The sequence below is a fragment of the Astyanax mexicanus genome, chromosome 12, assembly GCF_023375975.1.
Source record: "Astyanax mexicanus isolate ESR-SI-001 chromosome 12, AstMex3_surface, whole genome shotgun sequence".
NCBI classification, from domain to species: Eukaryota; Metazoa; Chordata; class Actinopteri; order Characiformes; family Acestrorhamphidae; genus Astyanax; species Astyanax mexicanus.
The window spans coordinates 6806314-6823730 of NC_064419.1; the positions used below are offsets into that span (position 1 = coordinate 6806314).

A 17417-nucleotide genomic window follows, 5' to 3' on the forward strand; every position below is an offset into this window, starting at 1 on the left:
ATATATATATTTTTAAATATTGCAATATATATCATAACATATATAGATTTTTTTTCAGATCTTGTGCAGAGGAATGATAGCAAGAATTAGTCCTCTCTAGCTAACACTAGAAATTGATCATGATGATCTTGAAGTTCTCCAGAGTGTTAGTGATTGCAGCATAAGTAAGATAATAGGAAGTCTGTGCATTTTTAGACTAGAGATGCACTAAAAAAAAAACTTTAACAAAAAAAAAGCACATTCGGTACAAGTAAAGAGGATCATTAAATATTTGCTCAGCAGCAGACACACAATTTTGTAGTTTTACAGTTTTGTAATTGCTTTTTTAAACAAATCAAAATACATGTAGACTATAAAATGTACTGTAAAATTATCAAATTGAATGAAAACCTATGAAAAATTGCTTTTGGTATTTGGTCTTTGTCCAAATGCCTAATTTTGTTCAGTTTCAGTCAAAAATGTTTATTTTTTTAACATACATCCCTGCTTTAGACATATTGGGGCAGTTCTTCAGACAGAGATTAAGCCTAGTCTTAGACTGCACAGCTTTTTAAAAACAGATTTTCCATTTAAAAGGGAAATCAAGTCTACAGCTAAACTTAAACCACATCCAGAAAACTGATCCATAATGTATATCAAATGTATTTATTATTAAGTTAATGTTTCTCTTTAATTCATTGTGTGACTTTGCTTCCTTTCAGTGAATGGAGGGCGAGTGTCTTTCCGTCCAGAGGAGGATGGCGGCTCTGAGCTTGCGGGAGAGGAGTGTGCTTTATTACACTGTGGGCAGAATCTTCCTGACCTTTCAGGAACCCAGTACAATCAAGGAGCCCACTGTGATCAGAGCACACAGAACCTCCATTTGCAGGAAAACCCACAGCCGGACTCCAGGTAACATCCCCAGTGACATCCCCTGCATTCAGCAAATAGTGATAGTTTAAATGAAGCTTGAGTTGAGTGGGTTAGCATAGGTGGAGATAAAACGTCGAAACATGACCTGTTTAGAGTGTATATTTTTTGATTAGATATCTAAGTAAATAAAGTATGTGAGATACAGAAAATAGTCTATACCAATATAAGGCATTTAATATAAAAAAGCCATTTTTTTTGTTATGCAAATATAGAGGAATGTTAACTTTCTTTGATGTGTGCACCTAGTTAAGTGAAATAACTCTGTTAGTGGTTAAATAAAATCTTTTGAAGATGATTTTTAATCATTTAGACATGTTAATTATAACATATTTTATATATCCTAAAAAATGAAGGGTTAGCCTTTGTTATATTTGAAAGGAACTGAAGACACTTGCTGCATAATCAGAAATGAATATGTGATAAATCTGAAAAATATGATTTCTGTGTAGTCTGAAGTATTTTTTGAGGACCAACAGGCACAGTATTCAGTATTCTGATAATGAATCATGATCATGCATGCTGTGCTAGCACAATTCTAAACCGAGAATGTGTAGCATATCTCATTTCGCAGCAAACAAGTCAGTCAGTTATGAGAAATAGAATTAAATGTCTTCCTCTGGCTTCTGTAGGACCCAGTGGAGTAACACAGAGAATTCATTAGACTGTCCAGTTTCACTTGTATTATTTCTGAATGTTGCTCCCAACATCCAAACAGGAAGTGGCTGCCTTGAGAGGAGCGCTGTAAAAATGATTTGTGGTTTTGGAGGAATGGTTTGGGACAGGGTCCAATCTTGTGTCTTTTGTTTAGTTTAAGGCTAATGTGTCCCTTTAAAAGACACATAGTAAAATAAAAAGAAATAAGAGAGCGAGAAAGAGAGAGAGACCTGGGATTGAAGCAGATAAAGCCAAGCAGTAAGATGAAGTTTTGGAGAGTTTATACTGTAAAAACTGCAGATCCCATTAGAACAGGTGCAGCTAAACATAAATACAGAAAAAGAAAGAAGAATTTCTCATACTGGAGAAAATAGCAGAGATCTTGTGAGCTAATCTGGTATGGCTGCTATGGGATCCCAGGTGGTTCTGTTGGTGGTTGCCTAGGTGAATGAGATGGTGTTTGAAGATGTTTTTGATGATATTAGAAATAAGTCGTAATTATTTGAGTGTATATATTTTGCTGTCAGACAAACATCTAATATCACACCTAAAATTTCCACAACAATTCTTTGTACACAGTGACCACAAGTTACCGAGACATTAATTGCAGTGGTCATTTATTCTGTGTTCAGATTAAATTGGTGAATGGACCAATAGAAATGCCAAAATTCATTGATCTAAAATCATTTTTATACATTGACTTTTATTAAGAGTTGGAAAGGTAAGAAGGTTTTTATCTCTTCTCTAAAGATGCTGTTTTTTGCAGATAGAAGGTTTTAATGCAGAAATATATGTAGAAAGAGGACGAGAGATAGAAATTGAAATGTAAAAAAAAATTAAACAAAAAAGGAGGACAAGGGGGAATAGAAGAGGAAGAGGAGGGTTAGAGTGAGAGAGAATAGCGAGGGAGTCTTCTCACGTCACTCAGGAACATTTTCACAAAATCCATAATGAGCCGACTGACAGGAATTATTATGTGGAAGATCAGAGCGTCGCACCAGGAAATCTGACCTGTCTCCATTCAGCCGGCCACAGATTCCCGCTAGAAAGGCCAGTATTGTGGCCGGTGGATCTTCTGAGGCGTGCCATTATCCCACCGAACCAGCTGACATCTCTCCAGCCCACATGCAGGCTTGGGTTAACCCCTATTGTGTCATCAAAAGCCCGTCAGACTCACCGGGCCTCTCTGGCCTGTCTTAGTCTTAAATACCCATTCATAACTACAGCCGGGGCCAAATTTCCTGCGTTATTTATTCATGGGACGGTGTGGGGAGCGTTCAAGGCTGCAATAAAACGCTGGTGAAGGCACACCACAATTATAAATTTCCTTAAATAGCAGTTTCCTGTCAAATCTGCAACCATTATGGAGCGAGGTTTAATAAAGCAGAACAGGATAATCTGTAGAAGATTATTAGCCCTCAAAAGTCAATTATTATTGTTTTGCAATACATCCAGTGTATATAATTACATAATTACAGACAATGTAATGTTTGCAATCTTTTCAGTCTCATTAATATATTCTGCATACAAATCAATCAATCGAAATGCATTTATTTAGCACTTTTCCGTACCACTTTAAAATAAGACTACCTTTATAAAGAGTTTATAAATGGTTTACAATTAGTTTATTAATGGTTGCCAATTAGGTTGCAAATGCCTTAAAAATCATTAATAATCAGTTATAACACACATATGTCGAAAGGGCAACAATATAGATGGCTGTGGGTTCACTATTTAACAAACAACAGGTCATTGCTGCCCTTTCTACGTATGTGTTATAACTGAATATTAATGATTTTTTAAAGGCATTTACAACCTAATTAGTAACCATTAATAAACTAATTGTAAACCATTTATAAACCCTTTATAAAGATAGTCTTATTTTAAAGTGGTACCCACTTATCATACAAATTACTCTTGATTTTTAACAAATGATTAACAAGGCATTAACCTTTTATCCCACACTTATGTCATAATGACTTCAATAACATGCCAAAATGCAGATGCTAAATCTAGTGATTTTCAAATAATTTAGTTCTCTATATTAGGGTTAAAATATCAATAATATATCTGGGGTTCAATGGGTTAAAATCAGTTTTAAAATAAGTATTTCCAATGTATCAATAATAAAAACATAAAAATAACACTTTTAATCATTGCATAAAATCTAAAAATGTAAATATTTAAATCAATAAAAAAGTGTAATGACTGAAAGCAGCAAACTGTTTTTTTTTTATTGTCCTGCTTTAAGTAGGTTATTATATCCACTATCTTTATGTCTTTATCTCATAGTGTAGAATGGTACAAGGATCTAGATGTCTAAAAATAGGCTAAATAAATCAGATTAATCTGATATTAATCGGTAATGGTGATTGGTTAAAATGTTATTTTATTGTGTATTGATTTTTTTTATTTTAATTTTATTATTGGATTAACAATATACTTTTTAACCACTTTTTAACCACATCTAGGATATCATCAGTGCTTAAAAAAACATAAGTATAATTAGTCCAGTTTAATTGAATGAAATGCAGTATATTTTGTTCCCAGCATGGGAGGGTACTTAAATTGTAGTGTCTAAGTAACTGTTACTGCTGCTACATTTTGACTGCGATCTCATGTTACGATAAATATTATATATCATGAAAGTGTCTGGCAAGAACTTTTGGAGATATAATACATATCATGATACAGGCCATGCGTTTCAATATAGCAAGGTGGTATTTTGATTTTTTTTAATCTAACTAGAAAAAACACTGTTATAAAGAACACACTGGCATATTTATTAAATCTGAATAAAAGAAAAGTATTCTTTTTAGACTATTATAACAGTGGGATCTAACAACACTGCTGTTATCTAGTGAGCAATGCGATACAATATCAGTATTTTTTACACCTCTATTAAATTTTGTGCTGTAATATTTCAATTGTATCTTTAACATAGCTTTCTACCTTCCATGTGAGCGTGCGTGTTGTGTGCGTATTGGTTATTTGATTTGATTTGTGCTGGTGTGAATTTGTGTGTAAAAGTGTGAGTGAATCTCTTGGCCGAGAGCACAGAGCCCGTCTGTTCGCAGAGCTTCAGAAAAGTGTGGTTTTGTTGAGCGGAGGATGAGCTGGCGCAGCTTTGGGAAGGCCTGGCCTTTATCAGTCAACAGGCCAGGCTGCTAATAGCCCTCAGATCGTCCGCTGTCGGCTCTCGGCTCTAACTGCCGCTCATATTCCTGTGGGTGTGTATTGTTGTGTTTCTCCACTGCAGGTCTACAGAGCTGTTTCAGCGGGGTCTCGGCTCCAGCCTGCCCATCAGCTTCCCTGTCAAGCAGGAGGGATTCGGCTTGGGAGCGGGAACGGGAGCGGGAACAGGAGCCAGCGAGTTTTCAGTAGCAAGAGGCGGAGAACCAAACGAAGACCGTAGTAGAGTGTCTGCAGGTACATTTATTTATTTTTATTTTTTTTTATTTTTACTCATAGTAGAATAGTACTGAATGATTTGTCTTAAGATTAATAACCGAATAATATCCCTGGAGAATATCCCTCTTAAATTCCCAGGCTTATTATGTCCTGAGGCTTATTCTGTAATTACATGGAAAACCTTGCACACTGAGCTATTCTTAACAGTGAAAAATGGCAGTCTGGAGGTCTGGAGCTTTCAGCAGGCCTTGGACATTTCAGGGGTTCATCTTACAGCTTACTATTATTCGGCGACTGCTATGAAACTGGTGTAATGTGTAATTTTGATGATGAGGAAGGGATCCATGTGTGGAGCCACGATATAGAAACATTTATAATTTCAATGCAAATTTACAGATTGACTTTGATTGATTGGTTAATTGATCAAATGCTTCTATTTGCTTTTTTATTTGACCTCTGAACATCCCGCCACCTTGAAGCCGGAATTTCGTCCTCCCTGTCGTCGTCCTCCACGGCTCTGACGGCGTACGTGTTTAATAATAATGAAGGCGGCTGCGGCTCCTCCCTGGCTGTCTCTCGTCACTCGGCGCGGCTCTCGCTGAGCTCCGGCGGCCTGAAGAGGCGCCGCCTGCCCATGGCCTCACAGTCCGACAGCATCAACATCGCCGCCATCGTACGCACCTCCCAGATGTCCATCTTAGCGCGTGTAAACGGCGCAAACGGCACCAATCCCTCCCCACCGGCCCCCAGCGCTGCCTTCCCACAGCCGCCCACTGCGGGGTACCTGCAGGTATCAGCAAATTCTAATTAATTATTCTAATTACTCCTTAGATGAATCTCTTCTTTTCCACTTTAACCCTTAAGATCCTCAAACTATTTAGTTACTGCTGTCCTTTTGATGTACTTTTTAGGTACAACTGGGATAACTGGGTGAGTTTTCAATTAGAGCAAATTCTGTTTACTTAGTGGAGAAATATAGTAATTGAATTAAATATTACATTTGATGATACAATGATACAATTTTACTGTATTATCATATTTATGTGTCTGTGTCATCAAGATCCACTGTGCTTTGCTTACGATGTAAAGATTAACAATTTTTACATTTTGGAGAAAATAATGGACATAGACTCAGTTGTATGTTTAGAGTTCATTTCAACAAAAAATAATTAATGGCATTCTAATAGCTCTCACAATTTTGCTGCTGCATTTGTTATTAGCATGTAAATACTAGCATGTGTAGCAAATGCTCCAGATAGGTGAGATTCAAAAATGTCATGGAACTTACATGTAGTGTAAATATGTGTAAATAAAGCACAGCCATCTAGTTTAAATTACAATATTCAGAAAGTAACATATTTGGTCATAACACATAATACAGGTATTATTAAACTGAATAATAAAAACACAAGACTCCTGACAGCTGAATTTGCCTATTAAATTGCACAAATTTCACAAATATAATTACATTTAATTACACATATAATGAGCCCAAGCACAAAATACTTTATTGTAAGAAAGGCTGGTTGGGGGACATCAAAACAAAAATGTTGTATATAATAATAAGAATGTATGGTTATTAAAGAAAAAATACTTTAAATTAGTTGATCATTTATTTTTGTTGAAAAGGTCCACTAATTGATATATCATTCAGTTATATATATATATTTTTATTAATTGTTTAATTACAGTAAGTTTGTTGCAGAATACAGTATTATAACATTTTATAACAGTTTTTCTGTTTTTTATGTATAAAAATATATTTCTGTCCAAAAACAAGACACAGCAACTTTTGATAAAATTCAAATGAAAAATACAAATATGGCATTGGGACTGTGAAATAATAGAAAGTTGTTTTTACTTTTTTTAAGTTGCTTTGAGTGGAAAATAATTCAAATAAATGTAATGATTTTCTTTATGGTCCTTATGGGTTAATTGCGTCAATTAACTACAATTTCAATTAAAGTTAATGTGAAGTTGATTTAATGCTCTTTTATGTTTTTTTTTTACTTTTTAACGACCTGTGGATACCCTGCCATCAAGCCTGCACCCGCTCCCAGCCCTCGGGACCCCTCAGTCTCACCCTCCACCTGCTGCCTGCTGTCTCTCTCCTCATCCTCATCCTCCTCCTCTTCATCCTCTGTATCTTCGTGTGAGGATCCGGGCTCCATGCAGCCTGGGCCAGCTGACGGCCTCGGTTTGCTCATGCACTCTGGGGGTCAGCGACCATCCGCGGTTTTGAAACAGGAGCCAATGGACGATTTCTCTCCGTCTGAGGAGGAGCTTTTTCACCATCAGTTTCTTTCACCCAACCGTGGACAGCAGCAGCAGCAACAGCAGCAGCAGCGGACCCCCATGCCTCCTCCGTACCACCTGCACCAGTATAATATGGGCTCCGGTACAGGTGCACTGCTGCACCTGCACAACCAGCAGCAGCCTCAGCAGCCTCCACCTGGACCCAGAGTCTCAGGCCCGGCTGGCCTGCAAGCCCTGGAGCGGGACGACTCCAGCGTTTTTAATGATAAGCAAATATGCCGATGGATCGACTGCAGTGCTGCATATGACCAGCAGGAAGAGCTGGTGAGGCACATCGAAAAGGTGCATATTGATCAGAGGAAAGGCGAGGACTTCACTTGCTTCTGGGCTGGATGTATCCGCCGCTACAAGCCATTCAACGCTCGCTACAAGCTGCTTATCCACATGAGGGTCCACTCTGGAGAGAAGCCCAACAAGTGTATGGTGAGTGACTACAAGGGTCCTCAAATCAGTAATGTTACAGGTCAAATCAACAGTGTTACATGTCAGATCCACAGTGTTACAGGTCACATCCGCAGTGTTACAGGTCACATCCGCAGTGTTACAGATCAGATCCACAGTGTTACAGGTCAGATCCACAGTGTTACAGGCCAAATTCACAGTGTAACAGGTCAGATCCACAGTGTTACAGGCCAGATTCACAGAGTTACTGGTCAGATCCACAGTGTTACAGGTCAGATCCACAGTGTTACAGGTCACATTCACAGTATTACAGGTCACATCCAGTGTTACAGGTCAAATATACAGTGTTACAGGTGACATCCACAGTGTTACAGGTCAGATCTACAGTGTTACAGGTCACATCCACAGTGTTACAAGTCAGATCCACAGTGTTACAGGTCAGATCCACAGTGTTACAGGTCAGATCTACACTGTTACAGGTCAGATCCACAGTGTTACAAGTCAGATCCACAGTGTTACAAGTCAGATCCACAGTCTTACAGGTCAGATCCACAGTCTTACAGGTCAGATCCACAGTCTTACAGGTCAGATCCACAGTCTTACAGGTCAGATCCATAGTAACAGGTCGGATACACATGATCAAAGGTCAGATCCACAGTGTTACAGGTCAGATCTACACTGTTACAGGTCAGATCCACAGTGTACTAGGTCACATCCACAGTGTTACAATTCAGATCCACAGTGTTACAAGTCAGATCCACAGTGTTACAGGTCAGATCCACAGTGTTACAGGTCAAATCCACAGTCTTACAGGTCAGATCCACAGTCTTACAGGTCAGATCCACAGTGTTACAGGTCAGATCCATAGTAACAGGTCGGATCCACACGATCAAAGGTCAGATCCACAGTGTTACAGGTCAGATCTACACAGTTACAGGTCAGATCCACAGTGTACTAGGTCACATCCACAGTGTTACAGGTCACATCCAGAGTGTTACAGGTCAGATCCACAGTGTTACAAGTCAGATCCACAGTGTTACAGGTCAAATCCGCAGTCTTACAGGTCAAATCCGCAGTCTTACAGGTCAGATCCATAGTAACAGGTCGGCTCCACATGATCAAAGGTCAGATCCACAGTGTTACAGGTCAGATCCACAGTGTTACAGGTTACATTCCCAGTGTTACAGGTCAGATCCACAGTGTTACAGGTCAAATCCACAGTCTTACAGGTCAGATCCATAGTAACAGGTCGGCTCCACATGATCAAAGGTCAGATCCACAGTGTTACAGGTCAGATCCACAGTGTTACAGGTTACATTCCCAGTGTTACAGGTGAGATCCACAGTGTTACAGGTCAAATCCACAGTCTTACAGGTCAGATCCATAGTAACAGGTCGGATCCACATGATCAAAGGTCAGATCCACAGTGTTACAGGTCAGATCCACAGTGTTACAGGTCAGATCCACAGTGTTACAGGTTACATTCACAGTGTTACAGGTCACATCCACAGTGTTACAGGTCAGATCCACAGTGTTACAGGTCAGATCCACAGTGTTACAGGTTACATTCACAGTGTTACAGGTCAGTTCCACAGTGTTACAAGCCAGATTCACTGTGTTCCATGTGAGATACCAACAGTGTTACAGGTCAGATCTCTAGTTTTACAGGTCAGGCCCATAGTGTTTCAGGTCATTACACATTTCAGGTCAAATAAAAAAACATTACTTATTCAAGCTACAGTGTTACTGATCAAATTATCAGTGTTACATTAATCAGCAGTATGAGAGGTCAAGTCACCGTTGCTGCCAGTCAGATTTACCATGTTACATATTAAATCCACATTGTTGTAGATCAGGTTCCCAGAGTTTCTTGTGTTGCAGGTTACGAGTCAGATACAGAATGTTACTGTTTAAATCCACAGGGGTACTGGTCAGATCTGAAATGTTACAGGTTAAAACTACAGCGCTACAGGTTAAATCTACACTTTTAAAGTTCAGATCCACAATGTTACAGGTCAAATCCACAGAGATTCTTGTGATTTTATGAAGGAAGTTTGGCTGCACTGATCAAGAACAGATGTGGTGTCACAATATAGGGGTATCAGATTTAACTGTATATTTTAAAGGTTAGTTAGCTCATGCTACTTTACTCTGTGCTACAATAGTCTTTTTTTCTGTAAGGCACACAAGAGAACCTTCTTAGTACTATTTAATTTGTGTATATTACCTAGATTAAAATGCTCACTAAGTCACATATATAGAAGATTCTGTTCTGTTATTTATCTATAAACACAGCTAAAGCCAAAGATCTCTTAGTTGTTGTTTTTTGTACCAGCAACACATGCATGCTGATACACACAATATATACGTATATTGCCTAGTAATTGATGTGTAGCACTGACACACCAGTAATTCTTTTTTATTTTTAAGCTTAAATGCATTGTAGCAGCAGTAATAATGCTTAGGTAAGGTTTATTAGACTCAGTCTCCACAGTAGAGGGCTCGGAAAAAGACATGGTTATTTTAGTCGCTTGGTTTCTTGCAGCGCTTTCTGATGGACGTCTAAAACTGTTTTCCTTCTCTTTCCTCACAACCATATCACATGTCACCACAGTTTGTGATTGCACCTGAAGGTCTGCTGAAGGGTTGGAGGATTTAATTCGATCTGTAGTTTGTAGTTACAGAAACAGAGCTGTGGCAAAACTCAATTCATCCAGGTAAAAACTCTCAAATTTCACAAGTCAACACACTAATCAATGTCAAACTGCCTTTTCCTCGAGTTCCCAACTCGCACAGAGGAAAAAAAAAAGCCCTCAGACCACCACCGACCAGTCAGTCCAAATACACAATTAGTCCACAATTTGTGTAGGGTGAAACCGTGTTTATTTTCTTAAGCTCTCATTTTTGTTTTGGAGGAGGGAATGATTGAAATCTCGAAGGGCCGACACATCTGTTTAACATAACCAAACAATGCATGCACTTGATCCTTTTAAATGGGAGTTTTAAACGTTTAGCTGTCCCACAAGTATTAAGGGAATTGGCTCTGCGTCCAAAGCAAACACTTGGAAAAATGTAGTAGTCTGTTAGACCACAGAAAGAACCATAGAACAGATGACCACCGAAATTCCCCTCTTGCTCAGTTCGGAGAATTGTTTGATTTCTTGTCAGATGTATTCTGTTTCAAATAAGAGCCGCAGTCCAAAAAGCCTTTTAATTCACCGATATTCTAACTGATTGTTTTGAAGTAGGCCCCATATACCCGAATGTCCCGGGACATCTTTGCATATCCAAATAATCAGTTCCAGACCCGTTCAGGGCCACTACGGGCTCATGTATATGGTGTGTGTGCATGCTAATATTTATGTTCAATAGCATTAAGTAGTTCCTTTTGGGTTGATTATCAGATCTGCTGTTTGTCCTCTGGAGGACAGTGGTGTTCTCGGAGCAGCTGGACGGGTGCAGATGGGATTACGTTGCCCAAATTCCTGTTCTTCTGCGGAACCGTACTCTTTTTAGTGAACTGTGTGGAGCTCTGGAAACCATTCCAGTCCCAGTGTTTCCGGACTTGCCTACTGGTGTTATTATAGTGTGTGTAGATGTGAGGGCCGTTGACATGTGTACACAGTATACATATAGATTACAGATGGCGTATGAGTATAGATGGGTATGGAATGGGGCCAATTTCAGCTGAAAATGCTGGATGGGATATTTAAGGGGAAAACAGATCGATAAAAGAAAGAAAAGGAAAATATTACACTAATATCGGTATTGGCCATGGGTTTCTGAATAAACTTTTGCACAGATTACTGATAGATATGTGCAGATGTTCACACATAGCTTGACAAGTCTATATAGATAAGTATTTCCAGTAGAACCTCTGAACCTATGAATCTGTTGGCACTATGCCTAATACTAAACGAGGAAAACGTCCCCAACATTGAGCTGTGGAGCAGTGGAACAGTGTTCTCTGGAATGATGGTGCTTTTCCAATACTAAACCCAAGTGAACATAACGTCAGTGGTCAGTAGTCTGTGGGAAGAATGTGTTGTTAATCAGTAAAGTTATTGAAGTGTTGGTTAAAAGAACACAGTTAGAACACAGTTCAGAAACAGTTAAAAGAAGTTTTGTGTACTGGTCTCCTCTTAGATAAACTAGGCGTTGGGTGAGAACTGGGAATACTCAAGGCCTTCCTCAAGAACTGGACATAGATCAGGTCACACATAGTTGCATCAGATTGTGTAACAAAAATGAGGGATGTCCTGATCCCTTCCCATTAGCTTAGTAACCAGTGGCTTCCTCTAGACCCTATTAATGTATATTTTTCTCAGATCATAGCAGAGACAAGCATTCTCAGACAATAACAACATTTATAGCCAGCTTTTGGGGTGTGTGATATGGACAATAAAAGTGATGCGCGATAATGTTGCTGGATATCACAATATCGATGTGAAACCTGATTTAAGATTTAATCTAATCTTCTGTAAGGTTTTTCAACACTTGGCTTGGCTGCACTTATTTTTCCCAGAATAACAAGTAGTTTGGTGTGAGCATTCACTGTGGACCTCTACCTCACTCTACCCTCCATTACTTTACTCTACCTCACTCTACTTCTTTCTGCCTTCTTCTGTCTTGCTGTACCATACTCTACCTCAAGCTGCATCGCTTAACCTCGCTCGATATCACTCTACTTCTCTCTGCCTCGTTCTGTCTTGCTTTACCTTGCTCTACCTCACTGTACTTCTTTCTGCCTTGTTCTGTCTTGCTGTAGCATACTCTACCTCAATCTGCCTCACTCTACTTTACTCTAACTTGCTTTACCTCACTTTGGCTCACGCTACCTCACTCTACCATGCTCTACCTCACTCTCCCATGATCTACCTCATGCTGTCTCCCTCTACCTTGCTCTGCCTCACTCTTTCTCATACTGCCCTGCTCTGCTTCACTTTACGTCATTCTGTCTCACTCTCAATCTCACTTTGTCCTACTCTACATGTCTCTACCGCATGCTACTCTGTATGAGATACAAATACAGTTGGTTACACATTTAGTCTGCAGTGTGGGCAGGAAATGGACCTACATGGGGAAATTAATTCATAATAATAATACAGATATTGGATTGATACATATAATAGGCTTGTAAATGTAATTTAGCTTATTTATAATTAAATAAATGGTAATAGATCTCAGTATTACTGTCTTAATGAAAAGTTTCACCTTTACTCTCTCTCTTTCTCCCTCTCTCTCTTACTCTCTCTCTCTCATTTTGTATTGTTTGCTGAGGGTGTTGTTTAAGGGCTCTGCTTTTGCTCTCCATGCTTTGGCCAGTATGTGTAGTGAAATGCAGCCCTGATGTCACTCAGTGTCGACTGACAAGACAGAACAGCAAACAACTGGTCTTTTTCGAGCTGCAAGATGCTAACCAGGCGTTGGCCTGCGAACAAGCCCAAATACTGTGGCAGAAAGGGCTGGATGCTGCCGTAGGATAACATACTGGGCTGTGCTGAAAGCCAGTAAAAGAGTTGGGCAACAGTTTACGCACACACTCACACACACACACACACACACACACACACGTTTAGAATGTTCTGGGAATTAATTGTTGGCAGGAACAGGGTGGTAGAGTGACTTGCTAATAAAAATTTCTCAGGTTAAGTTTGCAGCACAGGAAAACAGCGTGCGTGAGTGTGAATACTTGTCTTTATGTGTGAGCCAAAAGTCATGATCCAGCATTATGTGAAATGAACAAGGAGTGTTGTCTCAAGGATCAACTTGAGAATGCCCACAACTGTATAGATTGTGAGGTGTTATCTTGTGAGTGTGGTTAAACACTAGTTGGGCAGTGTGCTCATGGCAAGGTAAAGTGAATTATAGGAGTCGGATATATACCATATAGACATTCCATTTTTTTTAGTTGCGTGGGCATTATTATTACCATTACCACCCACAGTGAACAGCACACTTTGTGATAATGATCGGGACTGGCAACATCTGGCTAAAATTTTCCAAGCGAACAGACACTAGCAGAAATCACATCCTCATTCAATTTAGGAGACCACACAAGCATATCCCACAGGTCAGTGCAGTGCGTTTACCTTATAAAATACTTGGCAGAAGTCATGGGATGCAGTACTACTTCCTGTCACATGACTTCCTGTTACTGTTTACTAGTTTCTGACATCAATTGAATTAGATTTTTTTTCTAATTCTTACGTGCAGAATATTTTCACTTCTGTAACAACTTCCAAAACTCTCTGTTTCTTTTTTTTTTTAACCGTTCCTAGTTAAATTCACAGGAAAGTTTTAGGTCTTCGTCATGTTGCATGGTCAGCCCCCACTTTAGCATCAGGTTTGAAATAAATCATCATGTTCTTACTATCTGCAACTGATATGCTGCTCTTTTTTTCTTTATTCTAATTGTACAATTGTGCAATTTTCAGTATTTATAAATGTGGGGGTGTCCTATTTTCTTTTTCTCATTCTTACAAGCTTTTGGTATTTATTTAGAAGTTGATTTATGCATTTCTCATCTCAATTGTATGTATTTAATTATATCATCTCTATATCACCATATCTGTTTGCATTATTGTATATACACTGATATGCTAAATATTTTTGGACAGAAACTAGCATCCTGTGACTTTTGCCAGGTCACTTAGACTTAAAAGAATGCTGCGCTGACCTGTGGGATATAGGTGTGAGTCCTTCTGCATTGAATGAGAATGTGAGTGGGGTTTTGCATGACTTTATGCTTATATATTTGTTTGTGTACTTCTGTTTGTGTGTTTATGTACTTCCTTGCCTTCCCTTTGTTGTGCAACAACCTTATTTATACCTCACTGAAATGTCTGTCTATTTCTTCACTGTACAAGAATTTTGACTGAAGCAGCGTTGTGTCCGTGTTGCTCATGCAATAGACAAAGGTATTCCGGAATTCCAGCTATTTTGTACAGAGGAAACAGATGAGACGGTTTGATTTAGAAGCAAATGCTCCAGAAAAACCCAACTAATCCCTTTATTATCTTTCCAACTGCAGATTCCAGGCAGCATTCAAAAGGCATGATCCCTCTGCATCCAAACATAACAATCTCTCTCTCTCACACTCTTCTCTCTCTCTCTCTCTCTCTCTCTCTCTCTCTCTCTCTCTCTCTCTCTCTCTCTCTCGCCCTCTCCCAGCTGTGCTGCATTTGTTTCATGCGGTGCCTTGGCAGGAAAAAGTCATTATTCCGAACACGAGACACCCTCTGACTCTCAGATTTGTCACCGTCCGTACCTGGCTGCAGTTTTTTAATACCATGCATGTAAAAACGCAAAAACATCGTTAAAAAGCGCTCTGTAAAAACGTCTGAGAGTTTCTGGTTGACCCTTATCCAATTAATGATGGCCGCGGGCTGTTTCTGCGGTAGTCGGAGAGAACAGCTAAAAGGAAACAACATAATCTCACTGCAATATCCTGTTGTGTTTCATGCCTAATTCGAGTGTTGTTTTAGTTTATTAAATTTTTTCTCCCTCCTGTCTGCATTAATATTAAAAATATATCCAGTGCCTGTTGCCCCTTCTCTGTCTCTTTCTCTTTTCCTCCCTTTTTCTCTCTCTCTCTCTCTCTCTCTCTCTCTCTCTCTCTCCACTCTATTTCGTCTTCGATATACAGTATATGAGCGCTTTGCGTGTATTTGCTCATGGATTTGATGTCTCAGCTTACAAACCTGACATTTGTGTAAATATTCATCAAAGCTGTATCTTTTGATAATGCTCAGCTCATTTTATTATTCATGTTTAATGAGCGGACTCATGTCGAGGGCTGGACTTTAATGATTGTGCCTGCATTGAATTTCCTCTGGAATTTATTGGTTTAATTCTATTACATGAATAACTTGGCCCTGGCTCTTGGGTGGATGCTGATTCAAATGCTTGTCTGGAGCAGGCGTTCACTGTCTGATGGTTCACACAGAGGTTCCCGCTCGGCCGTGTTTAAACATGGTCATTTCTGCTGATTAGTACACAATCTCTCGCTAGTGTTTAACTCTCTGTGCTTTAAAAGGAGATCCAGACATTTGTTCATGGATCATGTAACAGCTTTTAAAGTTGTAACAGGTCACTCTTTGCTGTCCTTCAGATGCCATTAACAGACACTGCAGTGAGAAACAAAAAACAGCTTGATTTTAACTGCTGTGATGATATTAGCAGGTAGCAGCAGAAAAAGAAAAAGGCTGAAGATTAGGGGTGCAGGAAAAAATCGATTCAAGCTTTTTAACTGTACCGCGAAGCTCAGCTATTGTCGTGTGGAGCTCTTTAACTGTACCGCGGAGATCTTTAACTGTTCAGCGGAGCTCTCTAACTGTCCTGCGGAGCTCTTTAACTGTACAGTGGAGCTCTTTAACTGTCCTGCGGAGCTCTTTAACTGTACAGCGGAGCTCTTTAACTGTCCTGCAGAGCTCTTTAACTGTACGGCGGAGCTCAGCTACTTTCCTGCGGAGCTCTTTAACTGTCCTGCGGAGCTCTTTAACTGTCCTGCGAAGCTCTTTAACTGTACCGCGGAGCTCTTTAACTGTACCGCGGAGTTCTTTAACTGTCCTGCGGAGCTCTTTAACTGTCCTGCGGAGCTCTATAACTGTACCGCGGAGCTCTTTAACTGTCCTGCCGAGATCTTTAACTGTACCTCGGAGCTCTTTAACTGTACTGCGGAGCTCTTTAACTGTCCTGCCGAGATCTTTAACTGTTATAGAGCTCCGCAAGACAGTAGCTGAGCTCCGCAGGACAGTAGATGAACTCTGCGAGACAGTTTAAAAGCTCCATGAGACAGTTAAAATGCTCAGCGAGAGAGTTAAAAGGCTCCGCGCGACAGTAGCTGAGCTCCGCGGGACAGTAGGAGAGTGTCGTGAAACAGCAGCAACAGGACAGGGAAAGTTTTTGCTCTAACTGCCTCTTGCTATTAGGCTTCAGAGGGGCGTATAGTGTCATGTTACGGTGTTTGTTGTTGCACTGCTAAAGTATGAAGGATGAAGAAAAAGAAATCCAACCGATTTCAGCAGAAAAGAATGTTTAAACCACTTTTCAGTCAGATCCCGGATATTTATGGACTGTTGCCATGCTCTTTTTGGTTGGCTAGGTGGTGCTCCTTCTCCTCATCACTCACATTGTGATGCTGGTCATCACAGGCATCTGTTGGCTGATGTATTAGAGTAGATTTGCAGCGCTTTCCTCTGAGTGCACTGACTGTAGAGTGATGCTGTAAGATCGACAGTTATAAATTATTTAAAAAAAAAAACTTCTTGTGGACTGTCGCTTTAAAGTCAGTAATATACTCATTATGGTGTACGTTTGATTATTGTCAGATTGTGTTTTAATCGTCTGGATATGTATTGGATAATCCCGTTTTTTTTATTACTGTGCATTGGATTCCCTTTCTTTTCCTTTCTTTCTGCTGCTCCAACACTGACCCTGCATACCTATTTGCTGTGCTGTAAAACTGGGCTGAACATTTCCCTACATATCTTATGAGACAGCTTATACATATTTCCGATGTCAAAAAAGGTAATGAAAAAAAGTTGCGGAGAACAGTTCGCTTCAAATATTTCAGTGTTGGTGAAGGGGTGAAGGGGTGGGGGGGCGAATATCTGGAGCCAAGAGTGCACTGAAACATATTTAAATCATTACGCACGTTACGCTATGCTGATCTTTCCGTAAGGGAATACGTATGATGGTGAAAAGCTGTGATGCTTTCT

General features: G+C 39.7%; 1 protein-coding gene across 2 annotated transcripts in view; it reads left to right on the forward strand.

Annotated features, from left to right (window-relative positions):
* The window catches only part of LOC103028180 (zinc finger protein GLIS1), a 149222-nt gene that overhangs the window by 65923 nt on the left and 65882 nt on the right, over positions 1-17417 (forward strand). For both annotated transcript variants that reach the window (XM_022670238.2, XM_049485580.1), the window contains exons 4-7: positions 702-891; positions 4826-4995; positions 5457-5767; positions 7021-7716. In XM_022670238.2, coding sequence (XP_022525959.2) covers positions 702-891; positions 4826-4995; positions 5457-5767; positions 7021-7716 — 1367 coding nt within the window. The remainder of the gene's footprint in view (positions 1-701; positions 892-4825; positions 4996-5456; positions 5768-7020; positions 7717-17417) is intronic.